At 46.1% G+C, this 27480-nt stretch overlaps 1 protein-coding gene across 3 annotated transcripts in view; it reads right to left on the bottom strand.

Annotated features, from left to right (window-relative positions):
* LOC103532494 (unconventional myosin-X-like) overlaps positions 1–27143 on the bottom strand; it is a 92406-nt gene extending 65263 nt beyond the window's left edge. For 2 of the 3 annotated variants that reach the window (XM_030454049.1, XM_030454050.1), the window contains exons 1-5: positions 27014–27143; positions 12560–12658; positions 7161–7319; positions 2843–3030; positions 2474–2608 (exon numbers count right to left, since the gene is read on the bottom strand). In XM_030454049.1, the coding sequence (XP_030309909.1) occupies positions 2474–2608; positions 2843–3030; positions 7161–7319; positions 12560–12658; positions 27014–27034 (602 nt within the window). In that variant the 5' untranslated portion in view covers positions 27035–27143. The remainder of the gene's footprint in view (positions 1–2473; positions 2609–2842; positions 3031–7160; positions 7320–12559; positions 12659–27013) is intronic. The other variant, XM_030454051.1, reaches the window with a different exon arrangement.
* Positions 27144–27480: the final 337 nt, after the last annotated feature.

The following is a 27480-nucleotide window of genomic DNA, read 5'->3' as shown; positions in this document are numbered from 1 at the left end:
ACAAAACCTGAGAGGAAAGTTAGCAGGATTCATAATGGACTGGGATATTTTCAAGAAGGAAAACAGACAAAAATCAACAATGCAAAGGGAGTTTTCAGAGCCCGATTTCTGAGAAATACACCAAGCATGATAGAAAGCTGATATAATGCTTTGTTTATAGCATAGTCCGAAGCACACAGAGTCCAGTATTGTTCCTAGGTATGTACTGGGGTGCAAGGATGAAAATCCACCACAAGCTAACCCAAGAAGGGCCAATGGCAGAGCAAATAAAGCTTAACTGCAAACATCTGAGAAGGACTTTTTTGGGAGTGGTAGCAGCTTCTGGCTCTGGGACAGGTCTTCAGCTTCTCCAGAGAAAAAGTGACAAAATTATCTCACACTCACATTGCAGTATCTCACATAGGACTTGAGATGTACACAAAATGGGTCGTGACCTCTTACTTCACCTCACAGTTGTGGGATTTTGCAAACTCAGGAATGACCTACCTACCATCATAAGCTTTCTGGATCAGTCAAGCTACACTTAATTGCTAAGCAGGCTTAGCCTTCTAGGCTGCTCTCTTTAAAGCAGATTTTGCAGATCTTGAGCTGTGACTGTATCACACTTAAGAGCTTTTTCCAGTCTGCCCATATCCCTGGTAAAATCTGCACACCTGGGTAGGATAAATCATACAACAATGGTCTCTCAAGTACCAGATCCAAAAGCAGCAACTCTTCTGATCCATGCTGCTCTGCTTATAGAATCAAAAATCACAATGCTCTCAATAGCTACCACATTAGATACTCCATGTCTGCTTAGGCTATTTTAACCACAGTTCTTGGTAACTCTTCTGAGTCACCACCTTCCAGGAGACATTACTCCTCTCTCCATTCTGGGTCCTGAAATATACCATTTACATGATGGCCACTTTCACACACAAAGTAGTCCATCTTACTACACAACTAGGTCCTGTTGCAGACATCTGAGTTATTCATCTGGAGGTTTCTGCAGCTAGGCTGCTATCACAGGCTCAAATTGGAACCAACCTACAGCGTTGCCCTTGACAGAACTGAACTGCAAGACCCCAGCAAGGTCCTCCAGACACAGGCAAAACAGTCTCGCTTTGGGAAATTTTTGTTTAATTTAATTTACTCCTGATGAAGAGAAACTTCTAATCATGGGATTTCAGTATTAAAGAGCACACAAACAGTAAAATGGAGACTGAAGTAAACAACTTTTCTCCCTTCTCTCAAGGCTTAAGTGAAGTCAAATACATATTGCCCCCCTTTCTTAGCCTCAGATTCCATTTTTACCTCAGGTTATGACCAGTCCCTCACAACCTCCTCACAAGACTGTGAGGGTGCAGGATGCTGGAGTCCCACATGTAGCAGCTTCTGTTGCTCTTTGCTTCCTGACTTTTTCTGCTGTTTTTTTGCCTCTTACTCATTTTCCTCAGCTTCACTTTGCTTCTTCAGGTTTAGTGGCATTTTTCCCATGGTGTCCCAGTTTCAGCATGAGTCACTTGTGGGCCATGATTCCTCACCCTCAGGGTGTCCCTCTCCAGTGTGAGTCACATTCCCACAGGGGCATCAGGACCTACTCTGGCATAAAGGATTCCCCACAGAGTGTGTCTCCATCCCCCCATGGCTGCCAGTTTCTTTCCCAAACACATTTCATCTGGGCACCATAGGCTTCCCTGCCTGCCTGATGCCCTGGCAAGGTTTTGGTGAGTGATGGTTATTCCCCAGTGTCAGCTCCGGCTCTGAGTGGCCCTGCTGAAGCCCCCAGCAAAACTCCCCATTCATGCTCCTTACAGCTGCCACTGACATTTATTCTTAAAATCACCTGCCTGGACAGCAAGAAAGCTCCAGTGTGTCCCACAGGACCTCTGAGAGACAGACACATTGGTAGCCTGAAACAAATGGAGGCGGAGGGAGAGTGGGGACTACAGGTGGAGAGTAGGAATCAGAGTGTGACAGAGACTCACCACAAGCAGAAACAAGAACTGTGGAAGATGGGAATGACCTGGAACAGCCATCCTTGCAGCAGGAAGGGATGTTACCCACAACCCCTGCAGCTACTGCCATGAAATACGTGGGCCTGAGAGTTGCAAAGAGTGAAAGTGCAGTGGCGTGGGTGAGCTGGAGGCTGCAGCCAGGCAAGGCACAGGGGTGAGTTACTGAAGGAAGGAGAAATCCCAGCCTTGGGTAGAGCATTAATTCCCTGTCTGCCCCATGCTGTTATTGGAAAGAAGCCTAATTCATCCACAGGCAGCTGGGAGAGCAGCCAGCACGAGGCATCCCAGCAAGACCGCAACCTCCGTGTTTCCCTGCCATGGCACCACTCAGCTGCACAAGCCTCTCTGCTCAGGTTCAGGTCCATCCACACCCCAGCTCCAGAGGCCCAAATGCCCAAGTGCAGAAGGCAGTGCCCCTGCCAAAGACACCAGTGTCTGTAGGGACAGAGATTGGTACACCCAGGAGGTGACCATACCTGCTCTCTAAGATAGCTTCTTCTACGTGAGTGCTCTTCTCAGATGCAGGGGCCCCAAGGGAGGTCTGGCTCATGGCTGACAGAAATTTTAGCAGCAACTTGGTGCTCTCAGTCTTGCCAGCTCCACTTTCTCCACTGTTAAGGAAAAGAGATACATTATATTCACAAATTCAGGACAGACCCAGACAACAAGCATCCCACCCACAGCAGAGAAGTGATCTCCAGGGGCATTTCCACTGCAGCAAGCAGGGGATGGGCAAAGGGTAGGGTAGGATGGTGTGGATATTTTTGTGGATGTCATCACAAGTGGAGCAGCAGGAGCAAGGCATGCAATGCCATCAGAGAGCAGCTGGTTTTCCCATTTCTAACCTTATCAGAACACACTGGCTGTCATGGCGCTTCCACAAGCAGCAGTAGCACTCATTAGCGGTGGCGAAGATGTGGGGAGGCAGCTCACCCAGGCGGTGCTGTCTGTACAGGTCTATGGCATCCCCACTGTACAGACCAGGGATAGGTTTGTAGGGATTTACTGATGCCAAGATGGAACCAATGTTTGTCTAGGGGGAGAAAACAAAACACAGCAAAGAAATAAAGCTCCTGGGAAAAAAAAAATCATGACAAACCCAGACTCTGAAATAACTCATGGTGAAGGGAGAAAGCCTAAATAATGAAGCTGAGTTTCAGAAGAGAGCTCCTCAAATTGTCAAACAACATCAGACCCCAGGGCAGGGGCTGCTGGCCTAAGAATGCATGGGGCAGTTTGAATTTTACTGCTTTTCAAAAAGATGTTCTTAGTCTGCTGTCTGCCAAATTAAAATTTATAAATAGGAAGCCATCTTCATACCCAGCTATGCCACAGTGCATACCTTGCGCTGTGCCTGAAGCTGAAAAGCAGAGACAGGACTGTAGGAATTACAAGAAATATCTTCAGTGCTCCTACCCACAGGTCTTAAGTGGAGAAGGGCTGGCAGGTCCAAGCACCTCCTGAACAGATATGTGGGACACAGAGACACACACACGTGTGAAGAGCCAATAAAGAGTGCAGTTTTTCTTCTGCTGAAAAATGCTGTTTAGAGAAGCTTAAATAATTTGGTAAGCCAAATCAGAATTGACAGCTGAAGATGAAGGTCAGGATTTCAAGTCAAAGTCATTTCTATACTTTTTAAATATTTTCTTTTGAAAATATTTTTAAAACCTTCTGGTTCAATAAAGAGTAAATAAAAATTTAAAAAGAAAAAATAATGGTTTAAAATTAAGTACTGAAAGTCTAATATTGAATTTCAAACATATTATTTTGTGAAGTCAGAAGGAAATTAATTTTGGTTTTTGGGGCATGACTTTTTCAGTTTAGCCAACCAGTTCAAATCCTGTTATTTTCAGAGCTGCAGCTCAGAGCAGCTGTACCACAATGGCTTTATAATATGGTCAACATTCAGCTTAAATCCTGATGCTGGTACAGTCGCCTCCTTCACAGGGATATTTTGGGGTACCGTACTTCAGGAATATCCATTCCCAGCAGGGGTGACAAAGAAAACATTTAACTTGCTTAGATTTATATCAATTAAATTAATTAAATTAATTTAATTGTTGTTCCCGAACTATGAACTGCAAGTCACTACCTACATATACAAGGATTTATGCAAGGCATGCATCCATTGGAGAAACTGTAAATAAAACACTTGGTGACTCTAAAGATTCATGCTTTCCCCCTGCCAAATGAACTGAGGCCAGACACAGATTATTAAGGGGGAGAAAACACCACCTCAGCCTAACTGCATTACTGGTGTGGACAGGCTAGCACAGAACAAGTCCTGAGGACCACAAATACCTTCGTGGGTAGAAGTGTAATTCATTGATGAGGAAAGCAATAAGCAAGCAGATAATCTTTGGCAAGACAGGTGGGAGGAAACTGGAATGCATTGAGAGAGAAAACATGGATTGGGAAAAAGCAGCCAGTTGAGCAACAGACGCTGTCCAGAGACCACAAAACAGAGTTCTCCATCCTGACACTTCTCCCAGACCTTCACAGTGCTTTTTTCCTCTCAGAAGTTTTATTTCGCATTTGATACTCCAGTTTCAGTTCTGCTAAGGAACAGAGCTCCTGCCGCAGACCTTTCCAGAACTTCCTCCAACTACAGTCATGCCTTTCAGAGCTGTTTCTAGGAAACTTTTCCACATCCCACTTGCAGTGTTTCCATCACCTGCAGTCTCTTATAGACAATTACCACAGTTTTGAATAGCAGTAGCATTTAGGCAGCAACAATGTACATACCAGCCACTTTATTAGCAAGGGCTGATTGTTCCCTGAGAAGTCTGTAGAGAAGGATGAGCCACGTGCAGCATGTCTGCTTCTCAAGAAAACTGATCCTACTGGGGTGGTTAGACACAGCAGAGCTAGGGACAGCACAACATCCAGTAGTACAGCCCCTGGCTCATTTATACATTGCTCACATTATGCTGGGTCTACTTTTATTAAGGCATACAGGAATTGCAGGAATGAAGGTGGAAGATACACTATTAAATACTGAAGGCTGCTGCTGTGGTGACATGATTTCCTTAGACAGTTTGGTAGAACTTGTATAGTATTTCTGTGGAAAACAAAAGGTTCTATTCCTATAGCACAGTAACTGTGGGTACCACACCAGTCTAAATATACCACTACCTGCACTCCCTAACCAAAAAGAGTACAGTTTAGGAGCTCACAGTAGGATGCCTCCAGGCATACAGCTCAAAAATGCATTGCCTTCTTTCATAGCAGTTGTCTATGTTCTCAGTTTTTCATTTCCTCTTTATTTATTTTCATTATTGTTTATTATTATTTGTAATATTAATTACCAGCATTCCAGGTTCCTCATTCCTTCAGATCAATTTGTTTTCCAGAAAATAATGATACTTCTAACCTGTTTGAGATGTCTCTGATTTCCTTTCAAATATTTTTGGCTTTATCTGGTAAGCAGAAGTCCTCTAAGTATGGCTTTACCTGCAACTTTAGGACATCATTACATGAGCTCAACTCCTGTAACATTCATGGTATTCACAGGTCACTGGAAGTAATTAGGTGGCACTACAGCTGACTATCTCAATTTCTGCTTACTGAAACTATGTGCAGCTGGGCTATAGCAGAAATGAATAGTTAGTGATAAGGTAAGTGCAATAATAATGTCTGCACTGCAGAAATAAAAAACAGCACTTGTACAGTTTCAGGTCCTCCAAGTCAAACATTGTGCAAACACATACCCAGAGACAGTCCCACTCAAGGAAGGGCCTACAACCCTTACAGAGTTCTTCCCAGTGCTGAGCATGTTACAGAAGTCAGGCTCCTCCATGAATCTCCAAAAAATCAGATCTGAGGCACACAGCTGACATTCATGCACTATGCACAGTCAAAAAAAGATGTATTTAAACTTCAGCACCATTACAAGCAGATGCAGAAGATACTAATGTTGAGTAGGGAAAGGAATGATACATCAGAGCTAGAGGGAAGGCTTAAAGAGAGAGCTGCTGTGACACCATCACAGTGTTGGTGTCATAGCATTCCTGGTGTAACACACAGACTGAGAACCCTGCTTCACATTTCACATTTCAAAGCATGAGGAAAAAGAGATGAGAGAAATATAGCCAAGTGGACAAAGAGCTGCACAAACACATAGAACATGTCAAACACAGGTTAGAAACAGCAGCAAGGACAAGGACCACCAAAAGTGTGTGTGAGCATGGGTACTGCCACAGGCTCACAAGTATATGTTGACAGGCAACAGGCAAGGGGGTCTACAGCAGCAAAATATAAAATTTGCAGTCTCCTCTGTATCCCAGTGAAGAAGATGGCTCAGAAACAGGGTCATTTTATTGATCATTTCCTGGAATACAGGTGCATATGGTTTGGTTGCCTTAGTAACCTTGTGTTGCTATGCTACACAGAGTTTTAAATTTTTTCTCACATAATCTCTGGGTGCACAGAGCACAGACAAGCAAGCTAAGAGTAAAGCAATGTAAGACAGTCTCTGTAATACAGCCTTCTAGTCCTCTCCAAGCCTCAGTAGAGCACACTGCCATCTCAGCATTCCAGGGATATCAGGTCCCAGGTGTGGTTTTCCTCACAATTCCTTTTCCTGATGCTTGCTTGCTTTCTGAAGGCCCAGGAGGGAAATCAGGGGATGCTTTAAGTAGTCAAGCAAGCAGACCAAAGCAACTCAGAAAAGGTGAAATTGTATGTAAAAGCAGCAGAATTAAGCAACAGGTTTGCTTTCCTAGTTTTGTCAAAGAGTAGCTTTAGCCAAATCAGGAGGGATACTCAAAAACAACCTGTATGCACTGCACATTCCGGTCTGCTTGGCCAAATAAACCTCTGAGCAGCAATAATGGGGAATCTGGGGAACATGAATGCCAACTTGTAAAAAAAACAGATGGTCATAGAAGATACAAAGCTGCACAATTACCATGAAGCCTAGAGGTGAATGTTCATGTTTTAGAAGTTCTATAGATGGAAAAGAGGTCCCTCTGGTAGGGGTTGAATCTCACAGGGCTGATGGAGCCAGCAAGGTAGAAAAAAAAAACAAAACTCCATTTTTATCCACATGAAACAATGCTCAGGAAACAACACTAAAATCTGTATTTCACATGCGAAGTGGCAGCCAAGCTAAACAAAAATTTTTAGCCAAAAGAGACATGGCCCAGCTTGAGCACTTACGTAGATGTTACCCTGCTGGTAGCGCTGGTACAGGTTCAGTAGGATGGCAGCTTCATGCAGATCTCCCAGCATGGACATGTCTTCTACCCCATTGATGCTGGTCTGGTGCATTGGCAAGACCTTTTCTCTGGAAAGTGAGGCCCTGGGGTACTGGAATACCTAAAAGGTTAGAGATAAGGACAAATAAGCTTGACACCTGATCTTATTTCCTAACACAAACGTGCCCCTTTCCACAGATTTATACTTCATTCCTTGAAATGAATATGGCACAAATCTGCTCCCTATTTTTACAGTGATTCTTTTTCTGTTGCCACCTATTTGAGCTCTCTGGCCATATAACAACACCCTCTTCTTTTGCTACAGAATCACTCTCTCACCTTCACTACTGACAGCAACAGATCAATGCAAAACTACTTGATTTTTACCAAAGTCTCCTTTGGTAAAAGGGAGCAGTGCACCAGCTTCCAGCTGCTCTAGGCTGGACACTGCATTCATGACTGAATAATGATGGCAGCTACTGCCAAGAGACCAGGAACAGTCTTTCTCAAAAATCCAGGAAGGATCATGCCTCTGGCTGTGGGGAGGCTGATGCAAAGCTTATTTACATTTCAGTTTTGCCCCTGTACTCTCCACAGGAGCAGCCAGAGAGTATCTAAGACAGGCTGTCATGTCAAGAACAAACGAAAGCAAAGCAGATGAGAAGCCAAATAAAGCAGCGACCTCCTGTGTGCATGCTGACATGTATGTATATGATGTAGCTTTCAAAGTGTACAGTGACAGCTATTAACTTGTACCACTCTGTGAAGTGCCCTCTTCTCTATATATGTGGTTGCACTCTTTTTACCTCAATTACTGCATCCTTCTTCCTGCTAGAGCTTCCTCCTCCTCAATAACCCACTCTCCAGCTATTAGGTCATCTTCAACCCCTTTCAGCATACCCAGGATTCTGTAACTGTTCCCCTCCACCACAGGCACATCCCAGCCTTCCTTGCCTCCTCCTCAAGCACGATGCTGGCATTTCACAAAAGTTATTTCAGTTGCTTCCCACTCTTGGATTCAACCTTGCACCATCTTCCACCCAGCATCCCAAGCTGTGCTAGGTGGTAAGACCCAAGACTGACAGATGGGAGACTTCATACAGACAGCATGGAGAGGCAAGCTGGCCTGCGGTAACCCTTCAAAGAAACTTGGGCTTCTTCTTCCCTTCTGAGGCTCTGGTCTGGTCTCTACATCATTCCAGCTCTGCCTGTCAGCCCTCCCAGGTACCAGGAAGAAACTGACAGGCTCCATAGAGAATGAACCATGATCTATGATTCTATGATTCTATGATCTATAGCGTTGATCTAACTGCTTTCTCCTGCCTGTTTTCTTGCAGCCCTCAGTCTGCTGTAACTGCCAGGCAGAGGCCATCCACACAGCTGCAGTCTGAAGACAGAATGAGGTCACCCTGCCCCCTCCAGTGTGACACCCGTGCAGGTCCCTTGCAGGGAGCTCACTGCTGCAGCACATTGCAGGTGCCCAGTGAGTACCTTTCTCAGCTCTGAGCCTGCACCCTTGGCCAGCACAGGAAAGGAATAACCTGGCACAGGATCCCTTTGTGAGACCCTCATGATGCCTGCACAATCAAAACATCAGCTCTGTTCCTGGAGGGAGCTGGGGAGGAGAAGCAGGCTCATTTCCCAGATATGTTCACTCCAGGTCTGCCCAATCACACCACACGTGACATGGACTTGCCCTCTTCTGCTGGGAGATCACCCTACAGTCCAATTTTCTGCCAGCCAGGGTGCTTTCAAAAATACATAGTTCATGTTTATGAACAGCGTAGAATGAAGCCCATGCCAGCACACAGGCTCTCCCCAGGCTTCCTGAGTGTTCTCTTCGCCACTTCTGCACCTGCATCTCAGAGAAGTGTGACTCTGCCAGCACTTTGGAAGCATAGCCCAAAAATACCATTTTTTTTTTACTTCTTCTCTACAGCAGAGGCCTCAGGCACTTTTGCAAGAGAACTGAGGAAGAGAATGGGACAATATTCGGGGGAGAGTACAAACTGCAGATGCACAGCATGAACTACTCTCTGTCAGGAACAAAACCACTACAGCTCTTTCAAACCATGAGGTAGCAAACCATCCTGGCTGGCTCTTTTATGCTGACTTAGACAAATTCTGGAAGGGAACAAATCCCAGACAGTGTGCCTTGACCTTTCCTTACATCTGCCTAGCACTCACTTACTACTGCATTGTCAGCACTTGTGGCCATTTGGGACAGAAGAGAAACATTAAGAAAATATCTAAGGAAAAAGCTGAGTGGACAAGTGTTCCAAAAGGTACCAGGCAGCTGGCAGCATCTGGGCCAAAAGGCAACTATGCATGAAAAATAGCTGTGTGATGGGCCAGAGGTTGTTTACTTGGTCTCATAGACAACACAGAAAAAAACAGGACTCTGAAGAGCAGCGAAGATGGACTGGAAACACTGCCTCTGGAAAGAATCACTGCATAGGTGAAGTATACTCTCTGGAAGAGCATTCTGATGCCCCACTGACACCTTAGCTAAGGGCAAGATGTCATCCATCTGTCCCTAAGACCGAGTACCTTTGCTCACCAGTGCACCCTTAGCAGCTCACCCTTCCTTAGGAAGAGGCTTGGCTCTTCAGTTCCACCTAGATTTGGGAGGTGAGGTCTCCATGCCTCTGGAAGGTACTTGTAGCACATGGGAGAGGCTTCAGCCCTTCCCTGGAACGGGGAGAGAGTTGACTTTCAATCTTGTCTGCTGCCCTTCAGGGTAGAAACAAGTTTCCAGTTCCTGTATCGTCAACGGGCTGCTGGGATTGTCCAGGGTCCTGGAGATAAACATGTGGTGGGTTTCGGTTCCCAAGACTGTGTTGAAGGGGCTTTTCCTGAGAGCTTTGACACAAACATGATTTAGACATGATGACCCTTCAACCCTTAGAGCTTTCAGTGTTACACTGATCCAGGCCAGCCAGGCCCTTTCCCACCTCCAGCCACCCCAGTAAAGATGTTCTTGATAGCCCACTGCTCATTTCTAGTCCCCCTTCAGCAACATGCAAGGAGAGCAGCCTGGAGGCACACCCTCCTCCCCACTGTCCTGCTCCAGGTAAGGTGAGCCAGTCTGGCTTCAGCAGCTCACACTACTTAGCTGAATATCCTGGGGCTGGTTCTGCCTGAAGCAAGTAAGAATGCAGATGAACAGATCTCTCAGCACAACTGCCTCTGGAATACCCCTTTTCCAACAAGTTAAACAGAAAGTCACAGGTACTAATAGGCAGATCTTTACTATTTGGGAAGAAAAATCATCAGCTTTCAGTCTAACTACAAACAAGCCAAATACCACACAGGCACCCCACAACACAGCCAAAGATTCACACTTCCCAGTCATAAACTGATTGTCTCAGATTTAGCCCCCAGTCAGAAAAAAGAATGACCAGAACTCTCTCCAAGCCCCTGCAATGGTCAGGAATAAAGCAAAACCTGGCTGGCAGACAAACCAACATGAGCACTGCCAACCCAGACAAGCTGGGAAGAAATTATTTCTTCTCAACCTTAAATCCATCCATTAATGCAACCCTGAGCACACCAGCAAAGCTCCTACTCAGCAGCTAAGTTGTTTATTCATGAAGCATTTGGCTGGTCTGTCTGGACTGTGGTTTCCAATCTTGTGTTTCCTAAGTGTCGGCCTCCTCCTTTCCTCCCAGGAAGTCACATTTCTGATGAATTTTTTGTTTGAGGTGTTTTTAAGGAAGTGAAAATAAATGGAAAAATCCCTGGACTCAACTTCTTACCTCAGAGCTGCACAGATGCTGGGCCACAGCAAACACAAGGATACTAGATTTTGGGATCCTAAGATCAAAGGAATCAACTGAACCATCCAGCCCAAAGTAAAACCAAGAATTTTTTATCTGAGTTTTCTCTTGGTGTAAGACAGATAGTTCCTCTCATCATTATCAAGCAATGGAGGTGGCAGGCAAGGGAGCACACAAAACAGGTATTGTGATGGGCACTAAATAAAGCAAGCCCTTGAATGATGACCACGTGCTTTTTCAGCATAAGCCATAAAACATGATGCTCCTTCAGCTTAGTGGCTTCTTCTTTCATGGAGGAAAAGAAATAAAATCCAGCCTTTTTAGACCTGTGACTCCACCCAATATTACATTGTGCACATTTTCTAGCACGGACACTCAGCTGGCTTTGTGGTGGGACTTCTGGTGTCCTCTCAGAAATAACAGGTGGGCTTAGAGGATTTTCCTAGTCCCTAGCAGCATATCAGAAGAGAGAGAAAGGTGTCTGTGAGAGTTATAGAAGTACTTGCCATTTTGTTCACCGTCCACTACCTGCAATGAATGGCTCTGTGATCTCTGAAAATGAGTTAGTACCTACCCAATGCTCCCAAAACAAGGTAGCTCCTCAAGAAAGGATTTAAGAAACTAGAGTAACCAAATAGAAAACCTGTGTCTGCTAGGTGAGTTTCTGTCCCTGAGAAACAAAGGAATTCTCTTTAAAAAGGAATGATGGTTCGAAACCTATCCCTGTCAGAACAAGACTGAAAAGTATGACAGTTCTACCAGACTCTCCACAAGCTGGAGTTCTAAATCCCCTTTCCCCCTGTGGACTCCTTTGTTTGCCAGGTAAGAAGCAGCAAAAATAACCTGTCCAATTTTCTGTATCAAAGAAGCTGCATGCAGAGCACCTTCACCAAAAGAGCCCAGAAAAATCTATTAATTGCTCACTGCTGGACAGCACAGTCCTGCCCATTTCCCCCTCCTACTTCCAGCCCAGGCACCAGTTTGACTCAGTAAGAACCTCAATGCAGGCAGTGAATAGTTTTCCCAGGGTGAGGGAGTCAAGCTGACTCACTGAGGACATGGATGATGCCCAGATGTCCCTTCCTACAAGTGTGGCTCCAAGAGCCCTGCAGCTGGCACAGCAGGGAACCATAAGGAGCACAGGGCTGGAAATAGGACAGGAGAGAGGTTTGTTCCCTATTGCTGACAGGGAGAAGCTCCCAGAGGAGCTCGGACGCCTTGTTGAACTGTCCTGTGCACAGCTGCTCCACTTACACTGCTGACTGAGATCAAGAGCTTGGTTCCACATGCCCCTGACCCAAAGGGCTGATGTCAAAAGCTGCTGAAGCAGATGGTGAGAACAATACCTTTTATGGCAGCACAGCCTACAAGCAGCACATCCTGGAAGAAAGAGCTGCCTATTTTCTGGGAGCATTTTGACAGTATAATAGTTTTGCTCATCTATTAAAGCAACTCCAAAGGTGGGCCAACAAAATTGCAGCATTTCAGTTGATATTTTTTTTTTATCATGAAGCACATGCAAGACCAAGAAGTTCACCTTGCAGCTTAGCACAGCCTACAGTTTCATGCAAGCTTCACTTACCTTGCCATAATCTGAGGTGAAGAGCACACTTCCATCGGCACATGAGCCCACAGTGCATGGCTGCAGCTGTTCCTGCTCCCACAGCCATACCCTGGCACCCTGCAAAAACCAGAAGAGATCCCATCAGAAAGAACTGGAGTCTGTGAGATCAGCACATGGGGTGCAAACACCCACAGAAAGATGGGAGAAGCTGTGGTGTTCAGAGGCTACTTCCAAGCTGCTTATTTTCAACAAGCCCTCCTAGAGATACAAACACAGAATAGTGGGTTCTACTTCCTAAATATTTTCAAACTTAGAATAGCCAGTCATTAAAAGTCATTATATCATAATAATAATAGAAACTGTAAATAAAGCATGTTTACAATTTCACTGTAAGTGAAAATGCTTCCAGAAATCATCAGCAACAACTAAGCTGACTTCACAGAGCTTTGTATACCTCTCTTGCAAGAGTTTCCTTGAGTAAATGTCATGACTTGACTGTTTCTCTGATGTATATATATACACACCTATATATATGTGAGATGGCCCTGGTGTATATAGTTTCACACACACTAAAAGATCTTAAATTGCTCAGTGGCTCTCAGGACAACCCTGAGCACAAAGACTTCTGGTAACACCTATACAGGGATCTGCCAGGCAGGCAGATCTCACAGCTCACAGGGGAAATCAGTTTACTTGATTGGGATCTTCTGCCCTGCCTGACTGTGGGACCTGGTACAAGGGAAAGAGCATGAGCATGCAGGCAAATCAGGGAGAGCATGACTTGCACTTAGTCAGAATTAGGCATAACATCAAAATGCACTTCAGTTATTGCAAACTAAAGTGTTCCATGTCTTTCCATAGAAATCACATAAACTCTGCTTAGGTAAGTATTAAGAAAAAGCGAAAGAGCTGAACTGTTATGTAATGCTAAAGCCATCCTGCTTTTCATTGATTCATAGACCTACTTTCTTCTTAATTTGTTTTATGCCCCTAAGTTATTGATTACAAAAGCTCTTCCTATCCTCTTAAACTCATCAGCACCATTAGCTCTTTGCTTATAGACTCATTATGTTTGAAAAGATGCAACAGCATTTCTATATTACATTATCCAGAATGTGGAACACTAGTTCTATTTTTAATGATTTATTTTATTTTAGGTGGGTTGTTTTGTTTTTTTTTTTTAAACTACTGTTGTCACTTTAAACATTTTATTTCTCTGGATTTCCCTTACTATAAGATATGTCAATTGGCCAACCTCCAGTCTTCCTCATAAAGGAACTGGTTTTAATGACATTTTTAAAAGCCTACATAAGTCTTTCTTTTTCTGCTATGTTCTGCTCTGGAGTTTTCACATCAGGCATCTGATCAGTACCTTAACCCAAGGACAACATCGTTTGGTTTATCATTTGTGGACAATGAGAAATAGCAACAGGAAAAAGTGTTTTCTTAGGCTGCAGATTCAAGATGCCAGAGAACTGGTAAGCAATGTATTCAATACAGATTTTGAGGAACTATATTAGAACTCTTCATGGCATCCACTTATATTTTCTGGAACTCCTGATGCTAGAGACAAAGACTCATGAGGTATTTGGGCAGGACACTGCTTGCCTAGTGTCCTGGCTACCCACCCCTCCTGGGACATGCGCTCAAGTGTCTCTAAATCAGACCAGGACAACAAGGCAGCTGCTTCTCCACCACCTCCCTGGCCCCTGTATCAAAATGGTGTGTGGACTGCGGGACTTTGGGGAGCCCCTGAAAGAGGTGGAGCTCTTGCAGCATCTTCCTGCTCTTCTGAGGACTTGTCATTCAGCCAAATTCTCATTGCTCATTCATCCCCATCAAGATCATCCCAAATCATATTCTGATGACTCTTCACAAGTATGAATGGCAAAGCATGTTAGCAAAAGGTCTTTTCTATTTTCTCCAAAGGCTCCATCATGTTATCAAGAGCAAAGAGTAACAAAACAGCAAAGTTGTGTCTACAGTTCACAGAAGGGGGTTAAAGGAAACCTTTTCTTAGACTTATTGTTAACACTCATTCCCAACAGTGCATTTCAAGGCCTTCAGACACCTGTAACCCAGGAGCACAAAGATGGGAGTCCACAGGAAGTGCAGTTTTATCACGAGCCTGGCCAACATCCTCTCACACACACTGCACCTCAATGCCATGGCATGCACACCGGCATTAGGAGTGTGCCATGCTGGTGGAGTCTGGGAGAAACTCAGACCATGAGGATCTGGTTACACACACTTTTCACACCCGAAGCTCAGAAACTAGTTTGGAGATAGAAGCAGCTGATAATCTGACACACATGCGCACAAACGCAATTATTTATTTGCTAACATTCAGAGGGAAAAAGAGGGAAGATGGACTATGGGATTACTCTGGTAACAGGGAAGTGATGGTGCCCCGGTACTCAGCATTGTTGAGACCGCAGCTCAAGTATTGTGTTCAGTTCTGGGCCTCTCACTACAAGAAAGACATTAAGCTGCTGGAGCAAGTTCAGAGAAGCTGGTGAAGGGTCTGGATAACAAGCCCTGTGAGGAGATACTGAGGGAAGTGGGAATGTTTAGTGTGGAGGAGGTTGAGTGTTACTGCTCCCTGTAACTACCTGAAAGGAGGTTGTAGGGAGGTGGGTGTTGGCCTCTTCTCTCAAGTGAATACTAGAAGAAATGGCCTGAAGTTGCATCAGGGGATCTTTAGACTAGATATGAGGAAGAAATTCTTTACTGAGAACAGTTAGGCATTGGAATGGGCTGCCCAGGGAGGTGGTAGAGTCACCATCCCTGGAGATATTTAAAAAGCATTTAAAAAGCATGTAGATAAGGCACTTCAGAACATACTCAAGTGGATGATGCAGATATTGATATATATATATTTTATTTGGGGGGAATGTTGACAGTTGGACATGGTGATCTTAAAGGTCTTTTCCAACTACGAAAATTCTGTGACTTCAACACCAAGAATTTATCAGAAAGTCCAAACTGACCCAGACCCCTTTTTCAGAAAAAGTCCATGTGCAAAAGTAGTAACAAATACTCCCAAAAGGAGACCTAATTCTTTCATACAATATTGCTCTGTTTTACAAAATCACAGAATTTTCATGGTTGGCAGATCCTTCCATGTGCTAAGGAGTACAAGGCAACATGATCAAACTCCCAGACACCATGCCATTTCAGCTGCTCAGAACTACACTGGGTTTATTTTTTAAGTTTACTTTGACTTTGCAGCTGTTTTTACAACAGCAATTGCCTCTGACTAGTAGAATAACTGCACCCATTTATGTTGTTTTCAAAAGGAATATCACGCTAAGAGAGACAGAATAGGAACCACAGAGCAAATAATTATTGTAGCTTCTGCCAAGGATAGCCCCCATTTCCTGAAAGGCCAAGTTTGTTTTAGTCCATCTCTTTCCATTAGCTCTTTTTTTCTAAACATGTAATCCCCAGAGGAGCCTCGACTAAATACAGAAACAGATGGTGACACCAAAGACACTGCCCTCACACCACCCTCCTCTTCTCCAACACCACACATTTCATTGATCAATTGAAAGGATTAAATTGAGCAGGAAACTTCCAAGGACTGACAGGCAGCAAGGTTTGACTTCCATGGGAAAACCAAGGGAAGCAACATGGAGCACGGCCCAGAACTGCAGAGCAATGACATGCCAGTCTCTTGGGGGTCTCAGCTCCTGACAGCACTGCAGATGATGGGAAAACCCTGGCTATGCAAGCACAAGAGTAAAAACCCTTTTGAGTTTTTAAACTGGGATATAAAAGGTCTCATCCACATCCAGAAAAAAAACAGTTTAACAAAATGAAACTAGCAATCACTGTTTTGAAGAGAACACCTTAAAAGACAGCTAAGGAACAGCAGTCATGATTTTGTGTAACCACTCTCCATTGAGTAAAGCTGGCTGAATGCTGATGGCACAGGCAACCTGAGCCCCTTATATAATGAGAATGTCATCCTCTCCCAATTCATCTTATAACTACGTGTTTATTAGGGGAGCTGTTCTGTCTTTAAGTGGAGTAAGAACAGCAGGTACTGAAAGAATAAAATAAAGTAGCAATGTCCCAGAGTTCCTGTGTCAAATGTAGGTAACTCACATTTCATATGAACTCTTCAAGACCAGCATACTCAATCCTATGGCCTCAGTGACAATGAGTCCATGAACTGCCTTTGCCGCAAAGTGCATATTGAAGCACAATACTGAAAACTGATCCTATAACATGGGGTTATGATTTAGAAATTGAAGTTGCTTGCGTTCCAAGAGTACTGTTTCATATACAGTGTCTTATTCTCACACCATATTGTCTTCTGCTCTGGATAGCAAACTCAAGGATGCCACTTTTCTCTGTTCACATAACAACACAGACTTGGAAATAACTAACATTTCCTAGTATCCATTACAGAAAGAAATCAACTGGAGCCACAGATTTCTTTGACCTTATGTGCATTTTTTATTGACTGATACCAGAATTTATCTCTTGCACCTACACACCTGCACCTGCATCTCAGCAGCTGCAGCATGCTGTGTCAGCAGGGAAAGGATAAGGGAGATCACTGGACCCCACGGGAAAAGCCCAGTAGTCTGGACTCTCCTTGAATATTCATGTTTCCTCATGACCTCCTCTCTCTTCTAGAAACTACCTCTTTTATGCAAGCAAGAATAAGCTGCTCCAACTTTACTGGATTTCAGGAGACAGGCAGTAGTGCTGCCTCTATCTGACAGGTCTCATGCCTCATTCCTCCTTGTGCACAGAGCTGCAGAACTCCAAGGAGTAACATGCTCCACAGTAGCTACAACCATGGCAACTGTATGAACTTACCAGGAGTTATTCAGAGAGGAAAAGTGGTCTTGGTTGGCAGATAACTTACAGATGCACACAACTGCTCAGGCTATTGACACTGCTGGAGGGGTTTGGTGATGTTTTCTTTGGAAATGAACATGACATTCCCAGTCTCAAGACTTATCTGCAAACACAATACTACAAGAGATCCCTGCAGTGCCTTGGTTTGGTTAAGTATCCCAAATCACCACTGCAGCTATTCTGCAAGGGACAGGGATGTCTCAAAAATGGACCCCTCTTGCACTCTGAGTCCAAGTCAAAAATTGCTGTTGGTGCTGTAAGTTTTTTAGCTCCAAGTATTGTGTACATACATACCTTTGTACTCCTGGCTCACTGAGGCTGTTCAACCGGTATTAGGTGTCCAAGTCTTGTGTTCTTCCTGTCTATGGATACATACACTTCTAGGCTTGGAAGCAGCACTGCATGAAGCCAGCTCTCTTCCTAGCCTTGATGAGCTTTGTGGTTGTAAACCATGCAACACAGATGGGGCTAGAAAGGCCCCTGCAATCCAGAGAAAGCCAGGATCAGGTTTCAATAAATGCACTTTTCAACAGATTGATTTTGATGATCATGAATAAGTGATAGGACAGCTACAAAGAGACTTAGCTAATGGATACAAGATTGGTAGGGAGGGGGAGTCCCTGACACCCTAGACTCTTTTGGGAAGGAATGCAACCTTGCTGTTTTTTCTGATGAAAGTCTGAAATAAAGTCATACAATCAGTCCCTGTGTTACATCTGATCAGCAAAACCTGGACCAGCTGCTGGAAGGGAGGGGACAGCTTGGAAGACCTCTGGTAAGGAGACAGACAGAAGCAAGAACAGCTGAGCTAGCAGCAGCCACCAGGGAGCAATTGGGAAGGGGGACAATACCTGCAACAGCAGGAGGTACAACAGAAACACAAGTCTACTTGCAAGGCACAACGATGACAGGCTGCAGAGCAAAAAGGAATTAGATTTCACCTGGAAAGAACTCATGGCTCTCACACAGTAGCCTGCTGAGCCTAGGCAGCCTCTGCAAGCCAACACAATCCACAGAGACGAGCACAAAGTTGCAGCCATGGGTCCTGCTGCTCTGGAGCTGCAGCCTGGGCAGAGCCTATGACTCTGATAAGTTCTGCCAATTAGCAGCCCCACTCCTTACTAATTAAGGAGCAAAGTCCTTAGACTGAGGCAACTGAAGAACAGCAGTAACAGGAAAAGGTTTGTGCATTTTTAATCATCTAATCTAATAGTAGTTTGTCACTTCTGGTCACTGATGTATGTGCACTGCTTCCCACCTCTCTTTTGCCTCCCCCTTCCATCTGTTCTCTTCCACTCTCCTTCCCCAGTTTGGCTGTTGCACAGATCCTCTTTTCCCCACTCTCCTGCACATCTCCCAGCTTCAGATATCCCCCAGGAAATGTCTGGTCTTTGAAGATAATTCTTCATGTTTTCAAAGGAAAAACTACTCACTACAGCAACCACCCCAGCTCCCCACCATGAGAGTGGAGGGAGTGAACACCAACTGTTCCCACATGCTTCAAGGCTGCCCTTTACCATTAGTACAAGGTGCATACAAAAAAGGAAGGGGAGTGGTATGTATATGCAGGTCTGCATCCTTTGAGACTTCACTGCAAGTTCTCACCAGGCCCAGTCTGAGATGAGCTGACCCCCTCCTTGCAATGCCACCATGGGAAGTGGAGTCACTGCCTTCCTCCGGTGAAGCAACAGTCCTACAGAGCTTGCAGCCACCTGGGAACTTCTCACCATCCTCAAAATGGATACTAAAGTTCAGTTCATAAAAGGCAGCACCACTACCATGCCTTTTCTACTAGTCTAAAACTTAAATTAAAACAAGTCATCCCTTGGGACACATTCTTCACATGGATACATAGAGATGCATATTTCCTCTCTGTGAATATCCCTGACATGTCACAGCAATGCTGGTTTTCCCACATCTTCTCTGTAGCCCTGAAAGGAAGGACACAACCTATGCACAGAAGCATAGCCTGGGCCTAGCAAAGCTTTCACTGATCAGCTACCTGCTCCAAACTGAGAAGCGAAGCAAAGAGAAGAGCTATTCCTGCCCTCAACTTCGACATTGCTGTGGGTCTTCTTTCCCTCTTACCACTAAATACATAGTGAGGCAGCTTCCTTATAGCTCCCTCTCTCAAATTTGGCCAATGGCTTCAAGGCTGAAGCTGGGCTGACGGACAGCTGAATGGCATTCAAAGTCTACGGAGGAAAGCTCAGGGCCTCAGGAAGCCACAAGGATACAGCAGTCCATGACAGAAACGCCAGCTTCAGCATCCTGACTGTGAACAGTCAAAGGGCAATGTGTTTTGTAAAAATCTCAGATAAGAGCCCTGAGACAGTATTTTTTTTCTTGCAATGTTTATTGCACGTGATTTGGGATTATGTCCAATACCTTTTTGTGTCTTGCCATATCCTTGACTTCATTAATTCCCAGTCATGTGGAGTTCTACCATCTACTCACACATTCTATGGAAATGTATACTTTTTAATCAATCAATCAATCAATCAATCAATCTCATCACTGAGAATCCAGAAAATCCCTTTTTCTTGCAGAGGTGGAGGAACAAAGGAATCCAATCCACAGTCTCTGTCTCATACATTATCTTCTGCTCTTTTGCCATACCTCCCCTTATTTGTCATTTAACTAATAAAATATTATTAGGGGTTCTCAACTCTTCACACAAGACATTTTCCTGTTATTTGACCATTCTCAGTGTCTTTCCCTCAAACACCCCACAGAAAGCAAGTGGAGTGCCTCCCAGATAGCATGAACTGTCAGACAGCCTGAAATAAGAGAGAGCGTGGAGAAAAAAAAATGGGGGAAAATACCTACATAAGTAAGAAGCTAGGGAACAGTAAAGACAGTAGTGTCCATGTTTTGCTATTTTCTGTCAAAAAATCAGCACAGACAAAGACATGCAAGTAGCAGCACCCCATTACTAAGTGGGGAAGGCAGCATTTTGAATAACTATGGAGACATGCAGAAGATTTTAGTAAACATTGCTGGAAAGTGCCTCTCTTGAATCACAGTGAGATGCTGAAGATCATATACTAGTAAATAGAAAGGGCATAAAACATTTTAAGAATCAACCAGTCCAAGAGTTTCCAGAACTCTGTCATATAAATTTTCCCACCAGCTGATACTCATGTTTTATAAGCCTGGAAATGCTGAGGGAATTCCAAGAAACTGGAAGAGTCAGAGCCTAAACAAGGGCAGTTGCAGGATTATCCCAAGTAACCATGGGTTGCTTAGTCTGACAACCCCAGGGAAAATGCAGAGTTTTTCCTTCAGCTTTTCCATCTTAATGATACTCTAGCTTTAATCATTGTCCAGTGCTAGTCAACATGTGAAAGAAGTCTAGTCAAAAAGACTTCTTCCTTCTTTGCATCCAAACATAAGAGATAAATAGGACAGTAATAGATTCCCATGGCACTGATATATAACACAGTATTCTGATAAAAGTCAGTCCTTGAGGGGCAAACAGCAGCAATCTCAAAACAGTTGTTATGAATGGGGAAAATCATGAGTGATTGAGGGAGTTTCTAATAGAACTCTGAAGACAAAGGGTCAGAACTATTCTGTATTCTCATTGAGGACCTAAAATCAAAAGTAGTGCTGACAGTACTGGCAGATGCCAACATCTGGTAGATCAGTAAGTACCCACAAGGATGAAACCATCAGAGCAGAGTGGATTCCACAGTCAGCTTGTTTGAACAAAATGGGATTAAAATACAGCCAAACTGTAAGGTCAGCTTCGGGGGAGAAGGAATGCAAGGAACACTTCAAACAGAGGAATGTCTTCTGGAAAGTCACAGACCCAAAGAGGATTGAGCACTGCTGAACAGAAACTCCCAAGACATTTGCTTGCAACAAGAGCTGATATGTGTCTGGGATGCATAAACAGGAGTAAGAAAGTTTACTGCTTAGTAATGCTTTGAGGTATGAGAAAGAAGCCTTTCAGAGAAAATCTAAAGAAACTCAGTAATTTTTGCTATTCAGAAAGATCCCTTGTAATGCAGAAGGACTTGTGAAAATGTTAATGTCATTATGTAGATTTGCCAGAGCTAAGTCTGCCCTATCTAGGCCAGACAACTGATAGCGTGCGGATCACAGCAGTATGTAGCCCAGCATGGGCTGTAGACATCCCCTGAGTCCCTGCATACCCAACTAACTACACCCTGCTGAGAGGACACTGCTGCCAGCAGTGCTGAGGAAACGGGTCTGCTACCTGCTGCCTCATTTTTGTTGACAACCTGGTGCAAGAGAATAATTTCTTGCAGATGGAAGTTATTTGGGATGAAATAACTCTCATGAAACAGAAGAAAAGTAGGACCTCAAACTGGAGGGAGTTGCCAGACACTTTAGAAATGAAGCCGGATTTATTTTAAAACAGGGTTATGTAACCACTTGAAGAAACTGCAAAAAAGCGGGGGTTTCCTCCAGAAATAAGAAGCTTTTCCAGAAGGCGTGATTCAGCCAAATCTTAATCATGGGCTCAAGATGCAGGCAGCAGGAATAAACAGGAATAATATATGGCCCTGGCCCTAAGCCAAATTCCCCCCTTCTCATCAAATACATCAATCACTGTATCTACGTGAGGCCCCACCACTGGTTCCATTGTTACTATAATTATTGCATTTATAATGACAGGACCCAAGATGCCCTGGATGCTGTGCCAACCAATGCATGGCATACAAACCCTCTGTAGGTGTTTTTTGCTGGGACTTGGCTCTACAGCATGACTGAACTGTGTGCAATCTCAGATGGAAATGAGACAGAACTGCAGATCTTAGGGTAACTGGAGGATAACCAGTAAACCTAGACTTGCAGAAGTTTCATTCTTAATGATCACATTTAAATAGCTTGCACATTCTCCTTAAACCAAAATGGGGAATAAGAAATAGTGAAACATTTGATTATTATGTTAAGAAATAGTGAGGCAAGAAGTGAAACCAGAGTGGTACAAGGTGGTTTTGGAAGCAGCAATGGGGCAGCTGCAGGCTGGCCCTGGGCAACCCAGATTCTCCTCATGGGGGGCTCCCATCCAGCACTACCACCAGCCCACCCGTGCACCTCTGATAGGATCTGACAAGATCACAGCTCATGCAGCCTGACTCCAGACAGATGCCCTAAGGAGGGAGCTAACAAGACTGTTTCTCTTTTGTCAGACACTTCTACATTTCACCTTTGGCACAATAGTTTTCTTCCCTGCAATTGCTGGTCCAGAACAGGGCAGCCAGGACCTTTTGCCCTGTGTTTGCCTCCTTATTGCTCTGAACAGTTTTGGGAAGATGCAGCTTGGATGGAGGATTCTTCCTGCATTCAAGGAACATTCATGCTACACCAGCCCCATGTATATCTTCAAGGAGAGTGATGCTTCTTTTTAACTGAATTATGCACACTAATTACAGAGAGGGGTTGCTCTGTTTGATATTGACTCAGGGAGCATTACATACACAGCATGAATGTAATAGTCAGCATTTCTCTGTCTCTTCTCAATCTCTCTGGATCCTGTTTGCTAAGAGGTCACAATATTCTCAGTAAACTAAGAAGAGTTCATCAGGGAGTCAGCAAAGCACGTCTTCCTCAGAGAAAAAGAGAGGTTTGGTGGAAATGCGGCTCCACAGAGTAGCCTCACTGCTGAAGAGGACGATGCTCTATCTACTGTTTCTTTCTAAGACGGCATTTTCCTAAGCTAAGGGTTGTTAACACATGGGCAATCAGCTCATTGTTATCTGGAAAGACAGCATATCACTCATAGTCAGCATCATCCAAGTCAGCTGAACCATTTCCCTCGTCTCAGACAAGAACCTTGGGAAGTATTCTTTAGGACATCCAGCCACACTCCTCTCTCACAGGAACTCCACAGTCTCCTAACTTCAAGGAGCGTGGAAAGGGCAAAGCAAGATGTTGATAAACCTAATCCAGCATGCCATGTATGAGCCCTCCCCACTCAGCAGAAGCTGCGCTCCCTGGGGACACTGATGCAGCCGGGCAGCTTCAAGTGAGTTCAAAGCTGGTTAGCTCTGCATGTGCAAACAAAAATCAGACCGGCCTTTTACCTGCTACACACTGCAAAGAAGCATTCACAGACAAGTTCCTTCAATTCCTCTCTTTATCCATGTACTCTGTCTGCAAATGTTTACACACATGAGTTTACATCAGGAGTAAGAAGCCATCAGACACATGGAAGACAGCATGTGCAGTTCAGTACCATGTGGCTAGCAAAAGCCCACACTGCAGACTAGCTGATGGCTTTGTGGAGTACTCAAAGACACTTCACAGTTGCATCAAGCAGTCAGTGCATGCATGCAGCAGCCACAGCAAAAGAGATCTGCTTACTCACAGTTTGAGGACAAGAAAGTAGCTCAGATGCATGCATGGTGGCAGCTCAGGTAGCCCTTGTACTGCTCCATGGAAGTGGCCCTAAGACTCCCCGCTGGTCTTGCCCCATGTGTCACTGGGGGAGGTCACTCCTCTCCCCAACTCTATGGCAGATATCTGAGGCCACAAAGAAGAGATGTGCTGTAGCCAGGGAAAAATGGGGGACAGTAAGTGCAGACCCAGCTGTAGAGACGACAGCTCCAACAAGCACAGCTGTGCAGGACATGAGCAAAGGCTCCACTCTGTCTTTCTCTTCCCATGTCAGAAAGCTGAAGCATTTTGGGAGATTCATTTTACAACACAGATGAAAAGAATTGCATTTCACCAAAAGAGCAATGAGAAAAACTGTTTAACGCTTAAAATGCCAGCATTTCTACGCCAGTGGCATGGTAGCTAAAAAACGGCATCAGTGACTCCACTGGAGGCTGCTGTTCAGTGCAGGCTGACAATGGTGCCGCGCTGGCTGGTCACTCCAGCTGGAGAGCAGCGACAGAAGGCATGGAAGAAACATCTCCTTTAACCCTGGCCATGACATTCCTGCTCCTCAGAGGGTATTAGAGAGCGAGTCATATCCTCTGTGTCACCCTACATCCTGCCCACACTCCAGGCAGGCAGGGAAACTATCAGCAGTCACCGTGCCATAGCCCGGGCCTCTAGAGCCCCTCCTCCCTGTCTGGGCACAGGACTCATTGCAGCAGCCAGGAAGGGACACAATGGCACACAGTGTCAGCTCCTTTGCTTATACCCCGCTGGAGCAAAGGCATCATCCATGAGCCATCCTTCACACCACACCTCAGATGGCAAAGGCACACATCTTTGTGCTATGCCACTTGCTGAGGTTTGTGGCCTTCCAGTCTGGCCCACTTGGGACAGTGCAGGGGAAGAGCAGCAGCAGCATGCATCCCTCTGCCAGTTTACCCACAGCAGGCTGTTTGGGGGGGCGAGCCTGCTGTCAGAAGCAGGCACAGAACTTGGGAAGCCCATCAGAAGTGTCAAGGTGACACAACCAGCCAAAACTATTTCCCTCATTGGCAAAGCCAGAATTATAAGTAGGTTGAATCTATCAGTATGCCACTTATCGTAGATAAACTTCAAAGAACAGGAATCCCTTTGGTCTCCAGCATGCCAAGAGAGGAACCAGGGAAGCAGGGAAGACCCATGACATCCCCAGACACTGACCACACCACTGTGTGGTATGTAAATGATGAAAACACAGCATGGGAACCTACATAGCCAAGACCAACAAGATGCTGGGGTTTAAGCTATTCATTGTAACAGCTGACATGCATCCCCTGGGACAAGCTTGGTTTACGTTGATGTAGAAAGAGGTGGAGCCAATCACTTCTGATCAGACATTAACCCTGCCACCAAGAACCCCTAGGGAGAAGGAGGAAGAGTGGCCAGGGTGCAGCAAATGCCAAACATTCCCTCTGCAGGGAAGCCACAGTCCTCAGCCACAGTCTCTCCTGTCCCCACAGCCTTTTCTGCAAAGCAAAGCTTAATGCTTTCCCCTGTGTGCTCACTCTAGCTCTCCAGCCTTGGCCACATTGCTTCACCAGCATTAAGCCCGTGATTTACTAGAGATGAAAGACTTCTAGAGAGTCCCTGGCTTCAGGGATGCCCCTCAGCACTCCCCTGGAAATCCCTGTTTCTTCAGATGATAGCAGAGTAACATATGGACAGAGATGGACAAAGTAGGTGGTTCACTGCTGGGTGCTACTTGCTGAGATATGCAGCTCTGGCGATCCCTTCTCCAGTCTCCCATTTCCATCAGGTGCTCCAGGCTCCTCAGTGGCTACTCCTGTTGCGAGAGGTCAGAAGGTTCCTCATAACAGAAGGATGGGCATAAAAGCTGTAGTGAAATGGCTTTTTGGCAAACCCTGGCCTCCATTTGATTAGATACAGGCTTCCAGGAGCAGCAGGTTAATCAGTTAATGGCTGAAAGGATCTTGGGTGATGTGCTGTGCATGCTGCGGGGCAGCCCCAGGGGCAGCCACTCCTTCCTCATTGGGGCCAGATCTGGGAAAACATCTGTTCTGATGAAGAAAGTGCTTCTTCAAGGAGGGGGCAGGCCTGAGCCCATCAGCTGTGCCAGTTCACCCACAGCAGGCTGTTTGGGGGGGTGGGAGGGGCTGCTAGCTCCCCTCCTATTCTCGGGACATGGCAAGGGCCAGACACCAGGCTTAATGGCCTGTAAACCAAGTGTAGGTTGGAGGAGAGGGATGTCCGATGCCCCTGGCCCCAGAAAGGTCTTCCGAACTCAGACCTCGAGATGGTCCCATTGCCCCACAAAGCCTGCTGTGCCCACTGCCATTGCCATGGGCACCTGCTGTCACCCACGGGGCCAGCAAAGGCTGCCCCAGCCTTGCACTCACCTGTTCCTCACAATCAAAAGCAGAATCAGGCTGGGCAGGAAACCTGTGTGCACTCAGGTAAGGAAAGAGGCAGAGAGAATGTCGAGGGCACCTGGCCCTGTGTGTTAAGGCTACACATCAATTTCCCTCCCAAGTCAGGGCAATGCCCCACACAGCTGTTGTAAACCCCCAAGGAAAGGACACTATGGGCATACATGATACACGCCTGGCTCCGGAGGAGCCTGCTTTGCCCGCCAGCGTGAAGATGACTGGACAGGGGCACCGAGGAGGCAGGGGAATGAGGCGAACGCTCCCTCCCCTTACATGCTTCCCGGTTCCTCACCGTCTGGGCTCTGGCCCGGTGCCACGCGTGGCCAGCCGAGCTGTGACATGCACACACAGGCAAGAGCAGGCTCCGGACCCTTAAGTCTCTCCAGGGGATTAAAGCAGTATGCGAGCTGTCTCTGGGCAGCCATGACTATCATGCGACAAATCCTCTCCTCCTGCAAGCAGCCCTCAGCCTGAACTGCAGGAACAGCTCATCACTCGCGCTCTGGCTCCCGTAAACCGTTCGGCTCCTCTCAAAACCCCGCCGCATCTCAACACTTAAGAAAAAGTGCAACCGGGACCGCCCCGGCGAGGAGGCAGTGGGGGCGCGGCGAGCCTAGCGGGGAGCGCAGCATCCCCCACACTCCCGGGGCAGCGCCCGCCAGCCCCGAACCCGGGCACAGCATCCCGGTGCTGGTCCCACTCCGGCGCCCGACCCTGCCAGTCGGCTCCCCCCGCCTCCTCCAGCTCCGGACAGGGCCAGGAGGTGAGCGGGCAGCCCCGCCGCCGCATCCCCGTCCCCGCTGCTACCCACCTGGCGCAGAGAGGCGTCCATCGGCGGTTCCGCCCCTCCCGGAGGGCTCCCGGCACGTTCTCAGCCCCGCGGCCCGGCGGGCACGGGCACAACTCACCCGCCCCACGCTGGCTCCGCCTCGCCGGCCGCGGGCAGCGGGGAGCGGCCGGGCCGGCCCGCTCCGCCCCGCTCCGCCCCGGGGAGCGCGGCCCCTGCGGCGGGGCCGGCCGGCTTGGCCTGTGCTTGAGCGTTTCGGAGCAGGGAGGTGGGTGACGCCGGCTGGGGAGGAGCCAGCATCTCGAGAGGGGGGTGTTGAGAAGGGTTTACGGTGCCGGCGGTGCCGGCTGAGCCCGAGCGGCCAGTGCTTACCCACGGACGTGCAGGATGGAATCACATAGAAAGACCTTTAAGATCATCAAGTCCATCCATTACCAACCCTTCTCCGGGAAGACGGACAGCCTCTGTATACAGCCTTGGCAGCCAAGCAT

Source organism: Calypte anna, chromosome 7 (genome assembly GCF_003957555.1).
Source record: "Calypte anna isolate BGI_N300 chromosome 7, bCalAnn1_v1.p, whole genome shotgun sequence".
Taxonomy (NCBI): Eukaryota; Metazoa; Chordata; class Aves; order Apodiformes; family Trochilidae; genus Calypte; species Calypte anna.
This window is presented reverse-complemented; position numbering and strand designations above follow the sequence as displayed.